The sequence below is a fragment of the Bos indicus x Bos taurus genome, chromosome 10, assembly GCF_003369695.1.
Source record: "Bos indicus x Bos taurus breed Angus x Brahman F1 hybrid chromosome 10, Bos_hybrid_MaternalHap_v2.0, whole genome shotgun sequence".
NCBI classification, from domain to species: domain Eukaryota; kingdom Metazoa; phylum Chordata; class Mammalia; order Artiodactyla; family Bovidae; genus Bos; species Bos indicus x Bos taurus.
This window is the reverse complement of record NC_040085.1, coordinates 9516336-9537094: the sequence shown is the minus strand read 5'-3', so window position 1 is coordinate 9537094 and position 20759 is coordinate 9516336. Positions and strand designations below refer to the sequence as shown.

The 20759-nt window shown below is 37.4% G+C and overlaps 1 protein-coding gene across 1 annotated transcript in view; it reads right to left on the bottom strand.

The window, feature by feature from the left end:
• Nucleotides 1–1405: 1405 nt before the first annotated feature.
• The window catches only part of SPESP1 (sperm equatorial segment protein 1), a 27298-nt gene continuing 7944 nt past the window's right edge, over nt 1406–20759 (bottom strand). The window contains exon 2 of the mRNA XM_027553067.1: nt 1406–2612. Coding sequence (XP_027408868.1) covers nt 1570–2612 — 1043 coding nt within the window. The 3' untranslated portion in view covers nt 1406–1569. The remainder of the gene's footprint in view (nt 2613–20759) is intronic.

Below are 20759 nucleotides of genomic sequence, written 5' to 3'. Positions count from 1 at the left end.
AGCATTTACACGTGCTCTTCCCTCTACCTGGAATGCCCTCTTCCTTACATACAACCTTATCCTACAGATCTCACTTTAAATGCTACTTTCTCCGGGTAGCTTTCCCATTATTTTTGGTCTTGATGAGGTCAAATTTCTCAAACTTTTGTAACAACTTATCAAAATTGAAGTTTAAAACTGTTGAAGTTATGTCTCTTTGATGCTATAATTTCAAAGAGAGAAGGAACTAAACCCTACTATTGCATTCCCAAAATCTAGCATTTTGTCCTGCACAAGGTCAATAAATGTTTATTAAACTATAAATGACTGGCCTGATCAGTCGGTAAAGAATCTTCCTGCAATGCAGGAGACCTGGGTTCGGTTCTTGGGTCAGGAAAATCACCTGGAGAAGGAAATGGCAACCCACTCCAGTATTCTTGTCTGGAGAATCCCATGGACAGAGGAACCTAGCAGGCTACAATCCACGAGGTCACAAGAGTCAGACATGACTTAATGACAAAACCACCACAAATCGTGAAACAGAATTACCTGTACCATAATTACAAAATTACAGTTAACCTTAATGGTGTTAGTCATGTGTGTGTGCATGTGAAGTCACTTCAGCTGTGTCTGACTCTGTGCAACTCTATGAACTATACAGCCTGCCGGACTCCTCTGTCCATGGAATTCTCCAGGCAAGAATACTTGAGTGGATTGCCATGCCCTCCTCCAGGGGATCTTCCTGACCCAGGGATCGGAACTGCATCTCCTGAAACTCCTGAACTGCTGGTTGGATTCTTTACCATTGAGCCACCAGGGAAGACCATGTTACTCATACTCCCAAATACAAAATTTGGAAGGCTTCCATGTATATGTGTATAAACGAACAAAAAGAGAAAATAAGTGAGAATGATCTCATTACAAATCCAGGTTACAGTCCTTTACTGATACTCCAGAAGTATTTAACAACAAAGGAATAGGGATGTATCTTAATATATCATCTACCTTTCAAAGGTGGCACATATATATTCAGATAAAAGTTTTGATACAAGCTCCAATTATGTTATTTGGATAGAATACTCAGATCCTCTAAAAGAGTAATAAGATAACATATCCTAAAATTTTACATTTATATGCAATTATTTAAAACCAGCTACTCTGGAGAAGGGAATGGCAACCCACTCCAGTTTTCATGCCTGGAGAATCCCATGGACAGATACCTGGTGGGCTACAGCGCAAGGGGTTGCAAAGAGTTGGACACGACTGAGCGACTACCACTACCACTACTACATATATAGTGGACTGCACAGTCTCTTAAGTCTTATAAAACGGGAGAATTTACTAACCTATCAAGTAAAATCAAAGCTTAAACACTTTAAAGATTAGATATTCATAACTTTTAAAATTAATGAGAGAAAATACAAACTCCTGAACCAAAATTTTATTTTAAATTGCTAGGTTTCAGTGCATATGAAAATTTTTCATAACATGTGACATATAAAGATGTTAACACAGTGAACTACAATAGAAAATATTTTCATACAATTTTTGAATCACTAGTATGCATATTTCTCCCATGAATGAATGCAGTTAGCTTGAATCATCTTTGTCATGAGTATCAAGTATGTGTAAAATTCTTATATTATTATTTAATAACTGCTTAAGGAGGTTGTGAGTTTCTTCTCCATGACCAACACATAGTATTCTTTTCAATGTATGGACTACTACAGTAGCTTTTCCTCTCATCTCTAATGGAACATATTTTATATCTAAATATTCAGATAATTTATATCTAGAACTATACAGCATGTTAATAACAGTTATAATGTCATAAACTCCACCACTGCTTCGTCCTTGTGGTAACATCTGGGATTTATACATTTTTTCTAATTTATGTTCTGCTGCTATGGCTAGAGCAAGGCTTCGTTTTAGGTGTTCTTTAGAAGCTCGAATGTCCGCTCTATATTCTGGCTTGTAGCTCTCAGGAAGAGGGACATGATGCAACTGTGAATTAATATCTGCAATTCTTTTCAAAACGTCTTCATTATACATGTCATGTGATTCAAGATAATCCATTTCATTGTCACCTGAGAGCTGAGGAACATCTTCTTCTTCCGTGGCGGTACCCAAGTCAGTGCTCCCACTTAAAGAGGTGACATCTTGACTTGGTTCAGTAACACTTGGCACTTGCGTTGGTGCCCCAGTGCGATGTTCAACTGGCTCTGGCTCTGGCTCTGGCTCTGGCTCTGGCTCTGGCTCTGGCTCGTCTTTCTCAATAAAAGGTTCTTTTGCATGTAAAACAACAGAAACATTACTTGGTTTAATCGACCAGAATGCTGTGCTTTTAGTACGTTTTTTCTTGTCTATTTCCAGTGTGAAGCCCCTAGTAGGGAAAGTTGTAGTTTCTTCACTGACAGGATTGATTAAAACATCATTGTCACCTGGACCTACATCATGTGTATATTTTAGCTCCTTAACTCTTGATACTCTCGGTCCTATGAAATTAGCATTATTTGGAGACTTTGATTTTTTCTGACGACCTGGCTCCTTAGTGGGAACACTTAGTATTAGGTTCTGTAAAACTTGTACGTAATGATTCAAGTTTTGTTCTTCATCAGGCGTCACAGTTACTCCTTAAGGAAAAAAGAAAAAGTAACATTTATTATTATATATGACATATTGACAGTATCTACTCGCCTAAGTTTACTTCACGTGCTATCACTTAAAAGTTGAGATAAAGGACCAAGAAATAAAGCACCTGACACAGTCAACTCTTACCTAAGTAAACAAAATTATTTTTTCAGATTCTTATTAAAATACATGAGCAAGATTACTGTAAAAGTTGCATATTAACACAATTCTCTATTTCTCTTTGCTTTTACTCTCCCATATAACTTACGATTCAGTAGGTAGCTTATCAAAACAAAATTCTTGGTTATGTTCTCTAACACAGGGGTGTGCTATAGTAGACTCACAGTGGCTCATTAAAGCCAACTATTAAATTTTAATGAACATCATGAGCCAGATGGTAAACACAGACATTAAAAATTAAATTCTGTATTTACAATTAAGTAAATATATTCAAAACAAGGTAATAAATACTCAAAACTCATCCTTTCTTATTATTTTATTTCATATTACTATTATTTATGCTCTTGAGGTTATTTATATCTAGTATGTTATAAATGCTATGTAGTGGTTGGCTTCCCAGGTCACTTAGTGGTAAAGAATTTGCTTGCCAATGTAGGAAATGTGGGTTCAATCCATGGATCAGGAAGATCCCCTGGAGTAGGAAATAGCAACCTGCTCCAGTATTCTTGTCTGGAAAATTTGTATCTAGTACATTATGCTGCTGCTGCTAAGTTGCTTCAGTCGTGTCCAACTCTGAGCGACCCCATAGACAGCAGCCCACCAGGCTCCCCCATCCCTGGGATTCTCCAGGCAAGAACACTGGAGTGGGTTGCCATTTCCTTCTCCAATGCATGAAAGTGAAAGTGAAGTAACTCAGTCGTGTCTGACTCTTCTCGACTCCATGGACTGCAGCCCTCCAGGCTCCTCCATCCATGGGGTTTTCCAGGCAAGAGTACTGGAGTGGGTTGCCATTGCCTTCTAGTACATTATAAATCCTATATAATGGTATGCCTCTGTTTATCTCTTTCACCTCCCTGTTGAAGTGATGTCAAGTAGGTAGTTTGAACTCGACCATGGTGAGAGTATTTATACCATGTAAATGGGCAAATGCTATAAGTCAGGGTGTACTCATCTCTCAGAAAAGCCAGTTGTTAAATATTTATCAGTATATCAGTCAGATACAACTTAGCAACTAGACCATCACCACTCCTTTCAACCCAGAAAAGATCTAACTACAGCCTGTGGGTCATATCCACCCAAATGTTTTTATAAATAAAGTGGGTTTTTTTTTTCCCACTCAGTCTTGCTCCTTTGTTTATGTATTGTATAGGGCTACTTTTGGCTGTTCAGTAGAGCTGAATAGTTGGAACAGAGACTTTATGGCCTAGAAAACTATCTGGGCCTTTACAGAAAAAGTTTACTGATTTCTCGTTTAAATCATCAACACTTAACTCTTACAATAAAATGGCAGTTCTATTTATACTGGTATTTTGTTGCATCTTCTCATTTCCAATGTGGAAAACAGAAAAGATTACTGAATAATATACTCTGAAATTCTGTTCAACTCCCCTACTCTGATGGATAGAAATTGATTTAATTCAAGGAGGTAAGTTACTTTTCCCCAAACACTAGTGAATAAGTTCTAACTGAACATTCCCTCTGCAGGCAAAATGGAATAACAAACTTTCTGCCCAGGAGGCACTTTTATTCAGCTCTTTAGCAAGCACAAAGTAGTCCCCAAATGCTTTTCCTCCTCTCTTTCTTAACTCATCTGTTAAATTTAGACCAGATGGAATTTTAATCAAAGTTGAAAGCACATTTCTAAATTTTAAAAAAGTCTTAATCAGAAGTTTAATAGGCAATGTGATAGTGGAAAGATACTAGACATGTCTACTAGAGATCTAGATTCTAAAAGCAGACTCTGCATTTTATGTCATGTTTAGAAAAGTCTGGCATACTTCAAGATCCATTTGATGATACATGAAAAAAGAAAGAGAATGTAGATTTATTTGTATATTATCCTCATAATTTTTTATGAATAAATGATATAGCATCATACATTTGTCTGGGAATTGAGATTTTTTTTTACTGATTAGAAGGATATCATTATCAAATTTATGTGAGCATTTGCCCCTGAGGAGAGAGAATGGGACTGAAGTTGGACATTAAAGGGGTCTTAACTTTTACTCTCTAAGCACACACACCCAATCATTTAACACAGTAAACAATTAAAGGCCATATTTTAAAAAGAAAATACTTATTTACATATTCTTATGTGTATAAATTAAATTAGGTCCAGTAGACAGAATGCCAGAAGAACTATGGATGGAGGTTAGTAACATTATACAGGAGGCAGTGACCAAAATCATTCCAAAGAAAAAGAAATGCAAGAAGGCAAAGTGGTTGTCTGAGGAACCTTTACAAATAGCTAAGGAAAGAAGAGAAGCAAAAGGCAAAGGACAAAGGGAAAGATATATCCAACTGAATGCAGAGTTCCAAAGAATAGCAAGGAGAGATAACAAGGGCTTTTTCAATGAACAATGAAAAGAAATAGAGGAAAACAACAGAATAGGAAAGACTAAAGAACTCTTCAAGAAAACTGGAGCTATCAAGGGAATATTTCATGCAAGGATGGGCAAAATAAAGGACAGAAACGGTAAGGATCTAACAGAAAAAGAAGAGATTAAGAAGAGGTGGCAAGAATACATAGAAGAATTATACAAAAAAAAAAAAATCTTAATGACTCAGATAACCACAATGGTATGGACACTCACCTAGAGCCAGACATCCTGAAGTGTGAAGTCAAATGGGCCTTAGGAAGTATTACTACCAACAAAGCTAGCAGAGGTGATGGAATTCCAGCTAAGCTATTTTAAAATCCTAAAAGATGATGCTGTTAAAGTACTGCACTCAATATGCCAGCAAATTTGGAAAACTGAGCCATGGCCCCAGGACTGGAAAAGATCAGTTTTCATTCCAACCCCAAAGAAGAGCAATAGCAAAGAATGTTCAAACTACCATACAATTGTGCTCATTTCACATGCTAGTAAGGTTATATTCAAAATTCTTCAAGTCAGGCTGGAGCAGTATGTGAACCAAGAATTTCCAGATATACAACTGGAAATAACTGGAAAATTTCTGGGTTTAGAAAAGGCAGAGGAATAAGAGATCAAACTGCCAACATTCATTGTATCAGAGAAAGCAAGGGGATTCCAGGCAAAAAAAAAATCTACCTGTGCTTCACTGACTAGGGTAAAGCCTTTGACATTGTGAATCACAACAAACTGTGGAAAATTCTTAAAGAGTAATACCATACCACCTTACCTGACTCCTGAGAAACCTGTTTGTAGGTCAAGAAGCAAACAGTTAGAACTGGACACGGAACAATTGACTGGTTCAAAATTGGGAAAGGAGTATGACAAGGCTGTATATTATCATCCTGCTTATCTAACTTAAATGCAAAATACATCATGTGAAATGTCAGACTGGATGAATCACAAGCTGTAATCAAGACTGCCCATAGAAATATCAAAAACTTCATATATGTAGATGATATCACTCTAATGGCAGAAAGTAGAGAGGAATTAGAGAGTATCTTGACAAGGGTGAAAGAGGAGAGTGAAAAAGCTGGCTTGAAACTTGACATTCAAAAACCTAAGATCATAGCTGCAGATCCCATCACTTTATGTCAAATAGAAGGGGGAAGTGGAAGCACTAACAGATTTTAATTTCTTGGGGATGAAATCACTGCATGGTGACTGCACCATGAAATTAAAAGATACTTGTTTCTTGGAAGGCAAGCTAAGAAAAATCTAGACAGTATATTAAAAATCAAAGACCTCACTTTGTAGACAAAGGTCCATCTAGTCAAAGCTATAGTTTTCCCAGTAGTCATGGATGGATGTGAGAGTTGGACCATAAAGCAGGCTGAGTGGTGAAGAATTGATGTTTTCAAATTGTGGTGCTGGAGAAGACTCTTGAGAGTCCCTTGGACTGCAGGGAGATCAAACTAGTCATCAATCCTAAAGAAAATCAACTCTGAGTGTTTATTGGAAGGACTGATGCTAAAGCTGAAGCTCCAATACCTAGACCACCTGATGCAAACAGCTGACGCAATGGGAAAGACCCTGATGCTGGGAAAGATTGAGGGTAGGAGGAGAAGAGGATGACAGAGGATGAGACAGTTGAAACGCATCACTAACTCAATTGTCATGAGTTTGAGCAAATTCCAGGAGACAGTGTAGGACCGAGGAGCCTAGTGTGCTGCAGTCCATGGGGTAGCAAAGTCGAACCCGACCTGGTGACTAAACAAAAGCAAATATTTATAAAATGCATTGTCCTGAATCTAGAGGTTTTTCTGAAGGAAAATACTAAGGAAAATTAACTTGTGACCTAGTGCAGTGAAAAAATATCTTTCATTCTGGTTCTGGTTCTACCACTTTCTAGCATCATGACCTTATTTCTCTACTACTAAATTTCTCTACTATTAAATTACTACCTACTAAATTTCTCTGAATATTTACTTAACTATAAAATTAAGATACTAAATCTGCCCTTTATCTCATAGACTTAAAAATATTGGTTATTTGAAAACACTTTAGGAGGCGGTCCTAAGATGGTGGAGAAATGGGACGGGGAGACCACTTTCTCCCCTACAAATTCATCGAAAGAACATTTGAACGCTGAGCAAATTCCACAAAACAACTTCTGAATGCTGGCAGAAGACATCAGGCACCCAGAAAGGCAGCCCATTGTCTTCTAAAGGAGATGGAGAAGTCTTGAGGCTACTGTAAGAATAAGACTGAAAACCAGAGGTAGGAGGCTTAAGTCCAAAACCTGAGAACACCAGAGAACTCCTGACTCCAGGGAACATTAATTGATAAGAGCTCATCAAAAGCCTCCATACCTACACTGAAACCAAGCACCACCCAAGGGCCAACAAGTTCCAGAGCAAGACATACCATGCAAATTCTCCATCAACACAGGAACATAACCCCGAGCTTCAATATACAGGCTGCCCAAAGCCACACCAAACCCACTGACATCTCAAAACTCACTACTGCACACTTCATTGCACTCCAGAGAGAAGAAATCCAGCTCCACACACCAGAACACTGACACAAGCTTCTCTAACCAGGAAACCTTGACAAGCCACATGTCCAACCCCACCTACAGTGAGGAACCTCCACAATAAAGAAGAACTACAAACTGCCAGAATATGGAAAGGCCACCCCAAACACAGCAATATAAACAAGATGAAAAGGCAGAGAAATACTCAGCAAGTAAAGGAACAGGATAAATGCCCACCAAACCAAACAAAAGAGGAAGAGATAGGGAATCTACCTGAAAAAGAATTCAGAATAACGATAGTGAAAATGATCCAAAATCTTGAAAACAAAATAGAGTTACAGATAAATAGCCTGGAGACAAGGATTGAGAAGATGCAAGAAATGTTTAACAAGGACCTAGATGAAATAAAAAAAGAGTCAATATATAATGAATAATGCAATAAATGAGATCAAAAACACTCTGGAGGGAACCAACAGTAGAATAATGGAAGCAGAAGATAGGATAAGTGAGGTAGAAGACAGGATGGTAGAAATAAAAGAAGCAAAGAGGAAAAAAGAATGAAAAGAAATGAGGACAACCTCAGAGACCTCTGGGACAATGTTAAATGCCCCAACATTCGAATCATATGAGTCCCAGAAGAAGAAGACAAAAAGAAAGACCATGAGAAAATACTTGAGGAGATAATAGCTGAAAACTTCCCTAAAATGGGGAAGGAAATAGTCACCCAAGTCCAAGAAACCCAGAGAGTCCCAAACAGGATAAACCCAAGGCAAAACACCCCAAGACACATATTAATCAAATTAACAAAGATCAAACACAAAGAACAAATATTAAAAGCAGCAAGGGAAAAACAACAAATAACACACAAGGGGATTCCCATAAGGATAATGGCTGATCTTTCAACAGAAACTCTTCAGGCCAGAAGGGAATGGCAGGTCATACTTAAAGTGATGAAAGAGAAAAACCTACATCCCAGATTACTGTACTCAGCAAGGATCTCATTCAAATATGAAGGAGAAATCAAAGCTTTACAGACAAGCAAAAGCTGAGAGAATTCAGCACCACCAAACCAGCTCTCCAACAAATGCTAAAGGATCTTCTCTAGACAGGAAACACAGAAAGGGTGTATAAACTCGAACCCAAGACCACAAAGTAAATGGCAATGGGATCATACATATCAATAATTACCTTAAATGTAAATGGGTTGAATGGCTCAACCAAAAGACAAAGACTGGCTGAATGGATACAAAAACAAGACCCCTATATATGTTATCCACAAAAGACCCACCTCGAAACAAGGGACACATACAGACTGAAAGTGAAGGGCTGGAAAAAGATATTCCACACAAATAGAGACCAAAAGAAAGCAGGAGTAGCAATACTTATATCAGAAAACAGACTTTAAAATAAAGGCTATAAAAAGAGACAAAGAAGGACACTATATCATGATCAGAGGATCAATCCAAGAAGAAGATATAACAATTATAAATATATATGCACCCAACATAGGAGCACCGCAATATGTAAGACAAATGCTAACAAGTATGAAAGGGGAAATTAACAATAACACAATAATAGTGGGAGACTTTAATACCCAACTCATACCAATGGATAGATCAACTAAAGAGAAAATTAACAAGGAAACACAAACTTTAAATGATACAATAGACCAGTTAGACCTAATTGATATCTATAGTACATTTCACCCCAAAACAATGAATTTCACCTTTTTCTCAAGTGCACATGGAACCTTCTTCAGAATAGACCACATCCTGGGCCATAAATCTAGCCTTCGTAAATTCAAAAAAATTGAAATCATTTCAAGCATCTTTTCTGACCACAATGCAGTAAGATTAGATTATCAATTACAGGAGGAAAACTATTAAAAATTCCAACATATGGAGGCTGAACAACACGCTGCTGAATAACCAACAAATCACAGAAGAAATTTAAAAGAAATCAAAATATGCTTAGTAACAAATGAAAATGAAAACACAACAACCCAAAACCTATGGGACACTGTAAAAGCAGTGCTAAGGGGAAGGTTCATTGCAATACAGGCTTACTTCAAGAAACAAGAAAAAGTCAAATAAATAACCTAACTCTACACCTAAAGCAAATAGAAAAGGAAGAAATGAAAAACCCAAGGGTTAGTAGAAGGAAGGAATTCTTAAAAATTAGGGCAGAAATAAATGCAAAAGAAACAAAAGAGACCATAGCAAAAATTAACAAAGCCAAAAGCTGTTCGTTGATAAGATAAATAAAATTGACAAACCATTAGCCAGACTCATCAAGAAACAAAGGGAGAAGAATCAAATCAACAAAATTAGAAATGTAAATGGAGAGATCACAACAGACAACAGAAATACAAAGGATCATAAGAGACTACTATCAGCAACTATATGCCAATAAAATGGGCAACGTGGAAGAAATGGACAAATTCTTAGAAAAGTACAACTTTCCAAAACTGAACCAGGAAGAAATAGAAAATCTTAACAGACCCATCACAAGCATGGAAATTGAAACTGTAATCAGAAATCTTCCAGCAAACAAAAGCCCAGGTCCAGATGGCTTCACAGCTGAATTCTACCAAAAATTTAGAGAAGTGCTAACACCTATCTTACTCAAATTCTTCCAGAAAATTGCAGAAGAAGGTAAACTTCCAAACTCATTCTATGAGGCCACCATTATCCTAATACCAAAACCAGACAAAGATGCCACACAAAAAAGAAAACTATAGGCCAATATCACTAATGAACATAGATGCAAAAATCCTTAACAAAATTATAGCAAACAGAATCCAAAAACACATTAAAAAGATCATACACCATAACCAAGTGGGCTTTATCCCAGGGATGCAAGGATTCTTCAATATTCACAAATCAATCAAGGTAATACACCACATTAACAAATTGAAAGATAAAAACCATATGATTATCTCAATAGATACAGAGAAAGCCTTTGACAAAATTCAACATCCATTTATGATAAAAAAAAAAAAAACCCTCCAGAAAGCAGGAATAGAAGGAACATACCTCAACATAATAAAAGCTATATATGACAAACCCACAGCAAACATTATCCTCAGTGGTGAAAAATTGTAAGCATTTCCCCCAAAGTCAGGAACAAGACAAGGGTGCCCACTTTCACCACTACTATTCAACATAGTTTTGGAATTTTTGGCCACAGCAATCAGAGCATAAAAAGAAATAAAAGGAACCTAGATTGGAAAAGAAGTAAAACTCTGTTTGCAGATGACATGATCCTCTACATAGAAAACCCTAAAGACTCCACCAGAAAATTACTAGAGCTAATCAATGAATATAGTAAAGTTGCAGGATATAAAATTAACACACAGAAATCCCTTGCATTCCTATACACTGAGAAATCAGAAACAGAAATTAAGAAAACAATTCCATTCACCATTGCAACAAAAAGAATAAAATACTTAGAAATATATGTACCTAAAGAAGCAAAAGACCTATATATAGAAAACTATAAAACACTGATGAAAGAAATCAAAGAGGACACAAATAGATGGAGAAATATACCATGTGCATGGACTGGAAAAATCAATATAGTGAAAATGAGTATACTACACAAAGCAATCTATAGATTCAATGCAATCCCTATTAAGCTACCAACAGTATTTTTCACAGAGCTAGAACAAATAATTTCACAATTTGTATGGAAATACAAAAAAAACTCAAATAGCCAAAGCAATCTTGAGAAAGAAGAATGGAATTGGAGGAATCAAATTCCACTCACAATTTGTATGGAAATACAAAAAAACTCAAATAGCCAAAGCAATCTTGAGAAAGAAGAATGGAATTGGAGGAATCAACCTTCAAGTTATACTACAAAGATACAGTCATCAAGACACTATGGTACTGGCACAAAGAAATATAGATCAATGGAACAAAATAGAAAGCCCAGAGATAAATCCACGCACCTATGGACATCTTATCTTTGACAAAGGAGGCAAGAATATACAATGGAGAAAAGACAATCTCTTTAACAAGTGGTGCAGGGGAAACTGGTCAACCACTTGTAAAAGAATGAAACTAGAACACTTCTAACACCATACACAAAAATAAACTCAAAAGGGATTAAAGCTCTAAACGTAAGACCAGAAACTATAAAACTCCTAGAGGAAAACATAGGCAAAACACTCTCTGACATAAATCACAGCAGGATCCTCTATGACCCACCTCCCAGAATATTGGAAATAAAAGCAAAAATAAACAAATGGGACCTAATTAAACTTAAAAGCTTTTGCACAATGAAGGAAACTATAAGCAAGGAGAAAAGACAGCCTTCAGAATGGGAGAAAATAATAGCAAATGAAGCAACTGACAAAGAATTAATCTCAAAAATATACAGGCAACTCCTGCAGCTCAATTCCAGAAAAATAAACGACCCAATCAAAAAATGGGCCAAAGAACTAAACAGATATTTCTCCAAAGAAGACATACAGATGGCTAACAAACACATGAAAAGATGCTCAACATCACTCATTATCAGAGAAATGCAAATCAAAACCAAAATGAGGTACCATTTCATGCCAGTCAGAATGGCTGCTATCCAAAAGTCTACACGCAATAAATGCTGAAGAGGGTGTGGAGAAAAGGGAACCCTCTTACACTGTTGGTGGGAATGCAAACTAGTACAGCCACTATGGAGAACAGTGTGGAGATTCCTTAAAAAACTGGAAATAGAACTGCCTTATGACCCAGCAATCCCACTGCTGGGCATACACACTGAGGAAACCAGAATTGAAAGAGACACATGTACCCCAATGTTCATCACAGCACTGTTTATAATAGCCAGGACATGGAAGCAACCTAGATGTCCATCAGCAGATGAATGGATGAGAAAGCTGTGGTACATATACACAATGGAATATTACTCAGCCATTAAAAAGAATACATTGGAATCAGTTCTAATGAGGTGGATAAAACTGGAGCCTTTTATACAGAGTGAAGTAAGCCAGAAAGAAAAACACCAATACAGTATCAATTCAGTGCAGTTCAGTCGCTCAGTCATGTCTGACTCTTTGTAACCTCATGAACCGCAGTACACCAGGCCTCCCTGTCCATCACCAACTCCCAGGGTCCACCCAAACCCATGTCCATTGTGTCGGTGATGCCATCCCACCATCTCATCTTCTGTCGTCCCCTTCTCCTCCTGCCCCTCAATCTTTCCCAGCATCAGGGTCTTTTCAAATGAGTCAGCTCTCTGCATCAGGTGGCCAAAGTATTGGAGTTTCAGCTTCAATATCAGTCCCTCCAATGAACACCCAGGACTGATCTCCTTTAAGATGGACTGGTTAGATCTCCTTGCAGTCCAAGGGACTCTCCAGAGTCTTCTCCAACACCACAGTTCAAAAGCATAAATTCTGAGCTCAGCTTTGTTTATAGTCCAACTCACATCCATACATGACCACTGGAAAAACCATAGCCTTGACTAGATGGACCTTCATTGGCAAAGTAATGTCTCTGCTTTTTAATATGCTGTCTAGGTTGGTCATAACTTTCCTTCCAAGGAGCAAGTGTCTTTTAATTTCATGGCTGCAATCACCATCTGCAGTGATTTTGGAGCCCAGAAAAATAAAGTCAGCCTCTGTTTCCACTGTTTCCCCATCTATTTGCCATGAAGTGATGGGACTGGATGCCATGATCTTAGTTTTCTGAATGTTGAGCTTTAAGCCAACTTTTTTCACTCTCCTCTTTCACTTTCATTAAGAGGCTTTTTAGTGCCTCTTCACTTTCTGCCATAAGGGTGGTGTCATCTGGATATCTGAAGTTATTGATATTTCTCCTGGCAATATATATGGAATTTAGAAAAATGGTAATGATAACCCTACATGCAAGACAGCAAAAGAGACACAGGTGTATAGAACAGTCTTTTTGGACTCTGTGGGAGAAGGCGAGGGTGGAATGATTTGAGAGAATAGCATTGAAACATGTATATTATCATATGTGAAACAGATTGCCAGTCCAGGTTCGATGCATGAGACAGGGTTCTCAGGGCTGGTGCACTGGGATGACCCAGAGGGATGGGATTGGGAAGGAAGTAGGAGGGGGTTCAGGATGGGGAACACATGTACACCCATGGCTGACTCATGTCAATGTATGACAAAACCACGACAGTAATGTAAAGCAATTAGCCTCCAATTAAAATAAATTTTAAAAAATAAAAAATAAATTTCTATGTAAGATTTCAACTATTTCTATACGTTAAAATATAACACTTGCAAACTAAACTAGCTGGAAATATTTTGTTTCTTTGTTTATGCATTGGTTACCCAGAAGCATTAACTATAAAAATTGATTAAACTATACATTAGACTGTGCACCTTATTCTATGTATATTATATATTTAAAATCTCATATTGGTAACTGGTTTGCATTATACTTACTGGACATTAACACAAAGATTTTAAAAATCATTTTAAAAGAGCTAGAATAAAATTTAATTTTATCAATAGAAGTTATTTTCATTTATTTTTATATATAAATTTATTTATTTTAATTGGAGGTTACTTTACAATATTGTATTGGTTTTGCCATACATCAACATGAATCTGCCACGGGTGTACACGTGTTCCCCATCCTGAACCCCCCTCCTTCCTCCCTCCTCGTACCATCCCTCTGGGTCGTCCCAGTGCACCAGCCCCAAGCATCCAGTATCGTGCATCGAACCTGGACTGGCGATTTGTTTCATATATGATATTATACATATTTCAATGCCATTCTCCCAAATCATCCCACCCTCTCCCTCCCCCACAGAGACCAAAAGACTGTTCTATACATCTGTGTCTCTTTTGCTGTCTCGCATACAGGGTTATCATTACCATCTTTCTAACTGAAGTCATGCATAAACCAAGTGTTTTATTTATCAGTTTCATTATGCTATATCTTTTCATTATGCCATTATGCGATGCTGCTGCTGCTGCTGCTGCTGCTAAGTCACTTCAGTCGTGTCTGACTCTGTGGAACCCCGTAGACGGCAGCCCACCAGGATCCCCCGTCCCTGGCATTCTCCAGGCAAGAACACTGGAGTGGATCATTATGCCATAACATATGCCAAATTTTACTATTTTAAAGCATGAGGAAGCTAATATAAAACTGCATAAATAAAAACTTCAATTCGTAATAGGTGTAAAAATAATTTCTTTCACAATATCCATTTAAAAGAATGGAAATATATAAATGTATTGTTTTGTAAAAACCTCAACAGTTATACCTTTATCTGTTTCTGGAGAGATTTTCCTAATTAGTAAAACTAAAGTACATTATGGAGAAGGCAATGGCACCCCACTCCAGTACTCTTGCCTTGAAAATTCCATGGACGGAGGAGCCTGGTGGGCTGCAGTCCATCGGGTCACTAGGAGTCGGACACAACTGAAGCAACTTAGCAGCAGCAGCAAAGTACATTAACTGTTCTAACTAAAAATTTTTTCCAGAAAACTTACACTAAAAAGTGGGGTGGGGCATGAGTTTCTATGCAACTAAAAAGTGACTCAGTTCAGTCAGTTCAGTCGTGTTCAACTCTTTGCCACCCCATGAACTGCTGCATGCCAGGCCTCCCTGTCCATCACCAACTCCCGGAGTTCACCCAGACTCACGTCCATCGAGTCGGTGATGCCATCCAGCCATCTCATCCTCTGTCGTCCCCTTCTCCTCCTGCCCCCAATCCCTCCCAGCATCAGAGTCTTTTCCAATGAGTCAACTCTTCCCACGAGGTGGCCAAAGTACTGGAGTTTCAGCCTTAGTATCATTCCTTCCAAAGAACACCCAGGACCCATCTCCTTTAGAATGGACTGGTTGGATCTCCTTGCAGTCCAAGGGACTCCCAAGAGTCTTCTCCAATACCACAGTTCAAAAGCATCAACTCTTCGGTGTTCAGCTTTCTTCACAGTCCAACTCTCACATCCATACATGACCACTGGAAAAACCATAGCCTTAACTAGATGGACCTTTGTTGGCAAAGTAATGTCTCTGCTTTTTAATATGCTATCTAGGTTGGTCATAACTTTCCTTCCAAGGAGTAAGCGTCTTTTAATTTCATGGCTGCAATCACCATCTGCAGTGATTTTGGAGCCCAGAAAAATAAAGTCTGACACTGTTTCCACTGTTTTCCCATCTATTTCCCATGAAGTGATGGGACCAGATGCCATGATCTTCGTTTTCTGAATGTTGAGCTTTAAGCCAACTTTTTCCACTCTCCTCTTTAACTCCTCTTTAACCTCAAGAGGCTATTTAGTTCCTCTTCACTTTCTGCCATAAGGGTAGTATCATCTGCATATCTGAGGTTATTGATATTTCTCCCGGAAATCTTGATTCCAGCTTGTGCTTCTTCCAGCCCAGTGTTTCTCATGATGTACTCTGCTGCTGCTGCTGCTAAGTCACTTCAGTTGTGTCCGACTCTGTGTGACTCCATAGACGGCAGCCCACCAGGCTCCCCCGTCCCTGAGATTCTCCAGGCAAGAACACTGGAGTGGGTTGCCATTTCCTTCTCCAGATATACTCTGCATATAAGTTAAATAAACAGGGTGACAGTATACAGCCTTGACGTACTCCTTTCCCTATTTGGAACCAGTCTGTTGTTTCATGTCCAGTTCTAACTGTTGCTTCCTGACCTGCATATAGGTTTCTCAAGAGGCAGGTCAGGTGGTCTGCTATTCCCATCTCTTTCAGAATTGTCCACAGTTTATTGTGATCTACACAGTCAAAGGCTTTGGCATAGTCAATAAAGCAGAAATAGATGTTTTTCTGAAACTCTCTTGCTTTTTCGATGGTCCAGCGGATGCTGGCAATTTGATCTCTGGTTCCTCTGCCTTTTCTAAAACCAGCTTGAACATCTGGAAGTTCATGGTTCACGTATTGCTGAAGCCTGGCCTGGAGAATTTTGAGCATTACTTTACTAGCGTGTGAGATGACTACATGCCAAAAATAACAATAAAAAGCAATGACACTAATGCTAACATTAAAAAGCTTATTAGAAAGATTCCTACTTAGTTCCTTTGAGACTAAAGTGTTAAGAATAGCATTGTAACATGTATAATATCATGTATGAAATGAGTCGCCAGTCCAGGTTCGATGCACGGTACTGGATGCTTGGGGCTGGTGCACTGGGATGACCCAGAGGGAGGGTATGGGAGGGAGGAGGGTGGAGGGTTCAGGATGGGGAACGCGGGTATACCTGTGGTGGATTCATTTTGATATTTGGCAAAACTAATACAATATTGTAAGGTTTAAAAATAAAATTAAATTTAAAAAAAATAAACAACAAAAAAAAAGAAAAAAAAATGTCACCCTAGATCTTGATCAAAGAACCAATAGCTTCTAAGCTGAATAAAAAGAAAAACTAAACTAAAAACTCCAGCTTTTTGGTTAAAAAAAAGGAAAGGAGCTACAATTTTTAAAAGATGTATACCCTCAAATTTGGAAGCTTTAATATGAGAAATCTTTACTTCAAAGGGTAATAAAAAGTAGGACTGTAAGAAAACTAGGTAATTTTAATATTTCTTTGGTAAGTTCCTTATTTAATGTAACAATTTAAAATCTCAAAAGAAAAGTGGTAAATCTTAAGACTTTTAAAAAATTTTACTTTTAAAAACATATTTTTCTGTGTTTTATTTATGTGGTGATTGTGTAGTTATCGCAGAATACAAAACTGGAAAGTAAGGACACATCCAAATCTATGCAGAATTTGGATTTTTGCACTTGAAGTCCATATAGCTAAACTTTTCAAGAACAGTATCAAGCAACACATACATAAAATGTAAATATGGGATTTCACTTGAAATGTATTACAAACCAAACACTTGGAATCTCAAAAACTGGTTATTATAAAACTTATACAATACTGTAAAATCATAAGGACCAATAAAATTTTTCCATTAAAATATTCTATGTATAGTCTTTAACTGCTATAATTCTCTGACAACATTTAATATGAATTGCATTTTATTTTGACATTAACTTGGTTATAATTCCTGACATTCTTAATTATGAACCTGCAAACTAAAACAATTTTAAATTAATAGCATATGTATTAATCTAAAGGCTTTTAAAAGACAAAAACTTGAGGTTTGGTATCAAACATTTTAAAGTAAAAACAATTTTACTTTTGCTAGTAAAATAAAGTATACTGGTTAATTGCTTATAATAATAAAAAATTAAAGGACAATTTTAAATAAACTCTCAAAATACTGAGTTTATTTATAGTCTCTTTCTAATTTAGAGTACTATGAATCACTACTCAGATAAAATTGTATCTAAATAACTTAGATATCTGATAGTCAATTAAGACTTCTCTCTTCTTTCCAATAACTAGTACCTATCAACTACAAATTGGCATTTGCCACTGGCACTTGCCATCCACCTCTACAAGGATTAAATCATGTGCTACTGCAGCTGCTGATTTTCAATACCTGCCCCCCTCAAAAAGAGTTCAGGGTGAACAGAAATGAGGCACCCTACTCAGGGAAAAACTGGCAGGACAGGTCTTCAGATAGTTAGATGTTTTCAGGAGCCGATTTTATGAGCCCAATTCTTGTATCTACTCATATTTTAAAAAGCACTAAAATCCTGCATGGTGATGAATGATCCTCATGACAGGCAGAAAGCTTCACAAGACTAGCAGAAGCTTTCTGGAAAAATATGTGTCTGGTTGCATGTATTCCTCCTTAACCAAAATCACATATATACTGACCTTCCCCCCTGCCTCTTTGGAGCAATTCCTCCAAAATCTGAGGTGTTGTCTCCCGGGCTACACTCATTTTTTCCCAAATAAAACTTAACTCACAACACTCACATTGTGCATTTTTTTTTAAGTCGACATACCTTATACACAAACTGGAAAATAACATAGACAAGACAACTGTAAACTTAATTCCAACATATTTTGACCAAAATTAAAAACAGGTCATCACACAATTCCTATGTGTGTTCTACTTAGGTAATCTTGTTTACTTGTAAAACATAATGCCTCTTCCATAAGCCCCAAATAAAATGTTTTAAAACAATATATTTGGACTTCTACTTCCAAAAAGATAGACAATATGTATTTTCCCTCTATCCTTCCTACTAACAGTTAAAAATCCTCAACATTATATGTAAGACAAGCATGAGATGAAAAGACTCTGAAAGGCAGAGCGATGAAGGTAGACCAACTAGGGACTTCAGGACCTGAGTAACGACACAGCAGTGAGTTCCCTGGGTTTTCTTTTTGCCATATATATCCTAGACTGGGAACTGGAGATGCTGGCAATCCAAAAACACCAATGGACACAGACCAAAAAGGCTCAAAGAGAAAGACTGCTTTCTTCATGGCCAAAGGACCAGGAAAAGAGTAAACTGGCAAGACAGAAAAGGGAGGGGATATATGTATACTTATGGCTGATTCATGTTGAGGTTTGACAGAAAACAACAAAATTCTGTAAAGCAATTATCCTTTAATTAAAAAAAAAAAAGCCAAAAGCACAGAAAACCTTGCAATCCTACCCCCATCAGCAGAGGCTGAGTGGAAAACATAGACTTTCACCCTCATCAAGTTTCATTAAGCTTCCCCAATTCCTCTGCCCTTATCCCACAAAGTGCTGCAACAAATATGAATACCTCCTCTTTTCAAGCAGAGAAGGCCAAGTAAGGAGCTAGGACTTTCAGCTCCTTCCTGTGGTAACAAGGCAACACCCCGCATCCACCATTAAAGTGGTGTCAAAGACCTATTTAAATCTGTAGCAAAAGAGTTAAATGAGGTCCAGAGTCTTACAACATAATACCCAAAATATCCAGGTTTGAATCAAAGGCTAGTGGTCATTACAAGAACCAGGAAAAATCTCAATTTGATTAAGAAAAGAAACCCAACAGATGCCAACACTGAGATGATGCAGATGTCAGAATTATCTGACAGGGATTTAGAAGCAGCCATCATAAAAATGCTTCAACAAGCAATTATGGATTTCTTGAAACAAATGAAAAATAAAAAGTTTTAATAAATAAGTAGAAAATCTCAGCAAAGAAATAGCATATATAAGGATGAATTAAGTTTTAGAATTGAGTAACACAATAACTGAACTGAAAAACTCAGTAGATAGATTCAACAGCAGAATGGAGAGGAAAGAGGAAATAAGCAGTGAACTGGAAGATAGAATAACAGCAATTACCCAATCTGAATAAAAGAGAAAAAATGAAATGCAAACAAATGAAAAGAGCCTCAGGGTCTTGTGAGACTGTAACAAAAAGATCTAACATTCATGTCACCTGAGCCTTGGAAAGAGAAAAGAAAAAGGATAAACAGAAAAGGTATTCAAAAACATAATTACTGAAAATTTCCCAAATGTGGCAAAAGACATGAATTTACAGATTCAAGAATCTGAATCTCAAAACAGAATAAACCCAAAGAAATCCATGTTAAGATGTATCATGGTCATCTTAGACAAAGAAAAACTCTAAAGACAAAGAAAAAAATCTTGAAAAGAAGCAGGTTAAATTACAATTTGAATTCTCAAGAGAAATCATGAATGTCAGAAGTAAAAGGCATAATATTTTTCAAGTGATAAAAGGAAAGGACTATCAATCCAGAATTCTTTATCAAGGGAAAATATCCTTTAGCAATGAAAGGATAATCAATACCTCTCAGATGAAGGGAAATTAAGATAAGTTGTTGCCATAAGACCTATTCTAAAAGAATAACTAAACTAAGCTCATTAAACAGAAAGGAGGGCATCCCTAGTGGGTCAGCAGTAAAGAATCTGCCTACAATGCAGGAGACGCAGGTGCAGTTCCTAGGTCAGGAAGATTCCATGGAGAAGGAAACGGCAATCCACTCCAGTATCCTTGCCTGGAAAATCCCATGGACAGAAGAGCCTGGTGGGCTATAGTCCAGAGGGTCACAAAACAGTCAGACACAACTTAGTAACTAAACAAGTGAAGTGGCTCAGTTGGGTCCGACTCTTTGCAACCCCATGGACTATCCTGCCAGGCTCCTCCATCCATGGGATAAAACAACAACATTAAAAAAAAGGAAATCATAAAAGAAGGTATCCTGAACATCGGCAAGGAAGAAAG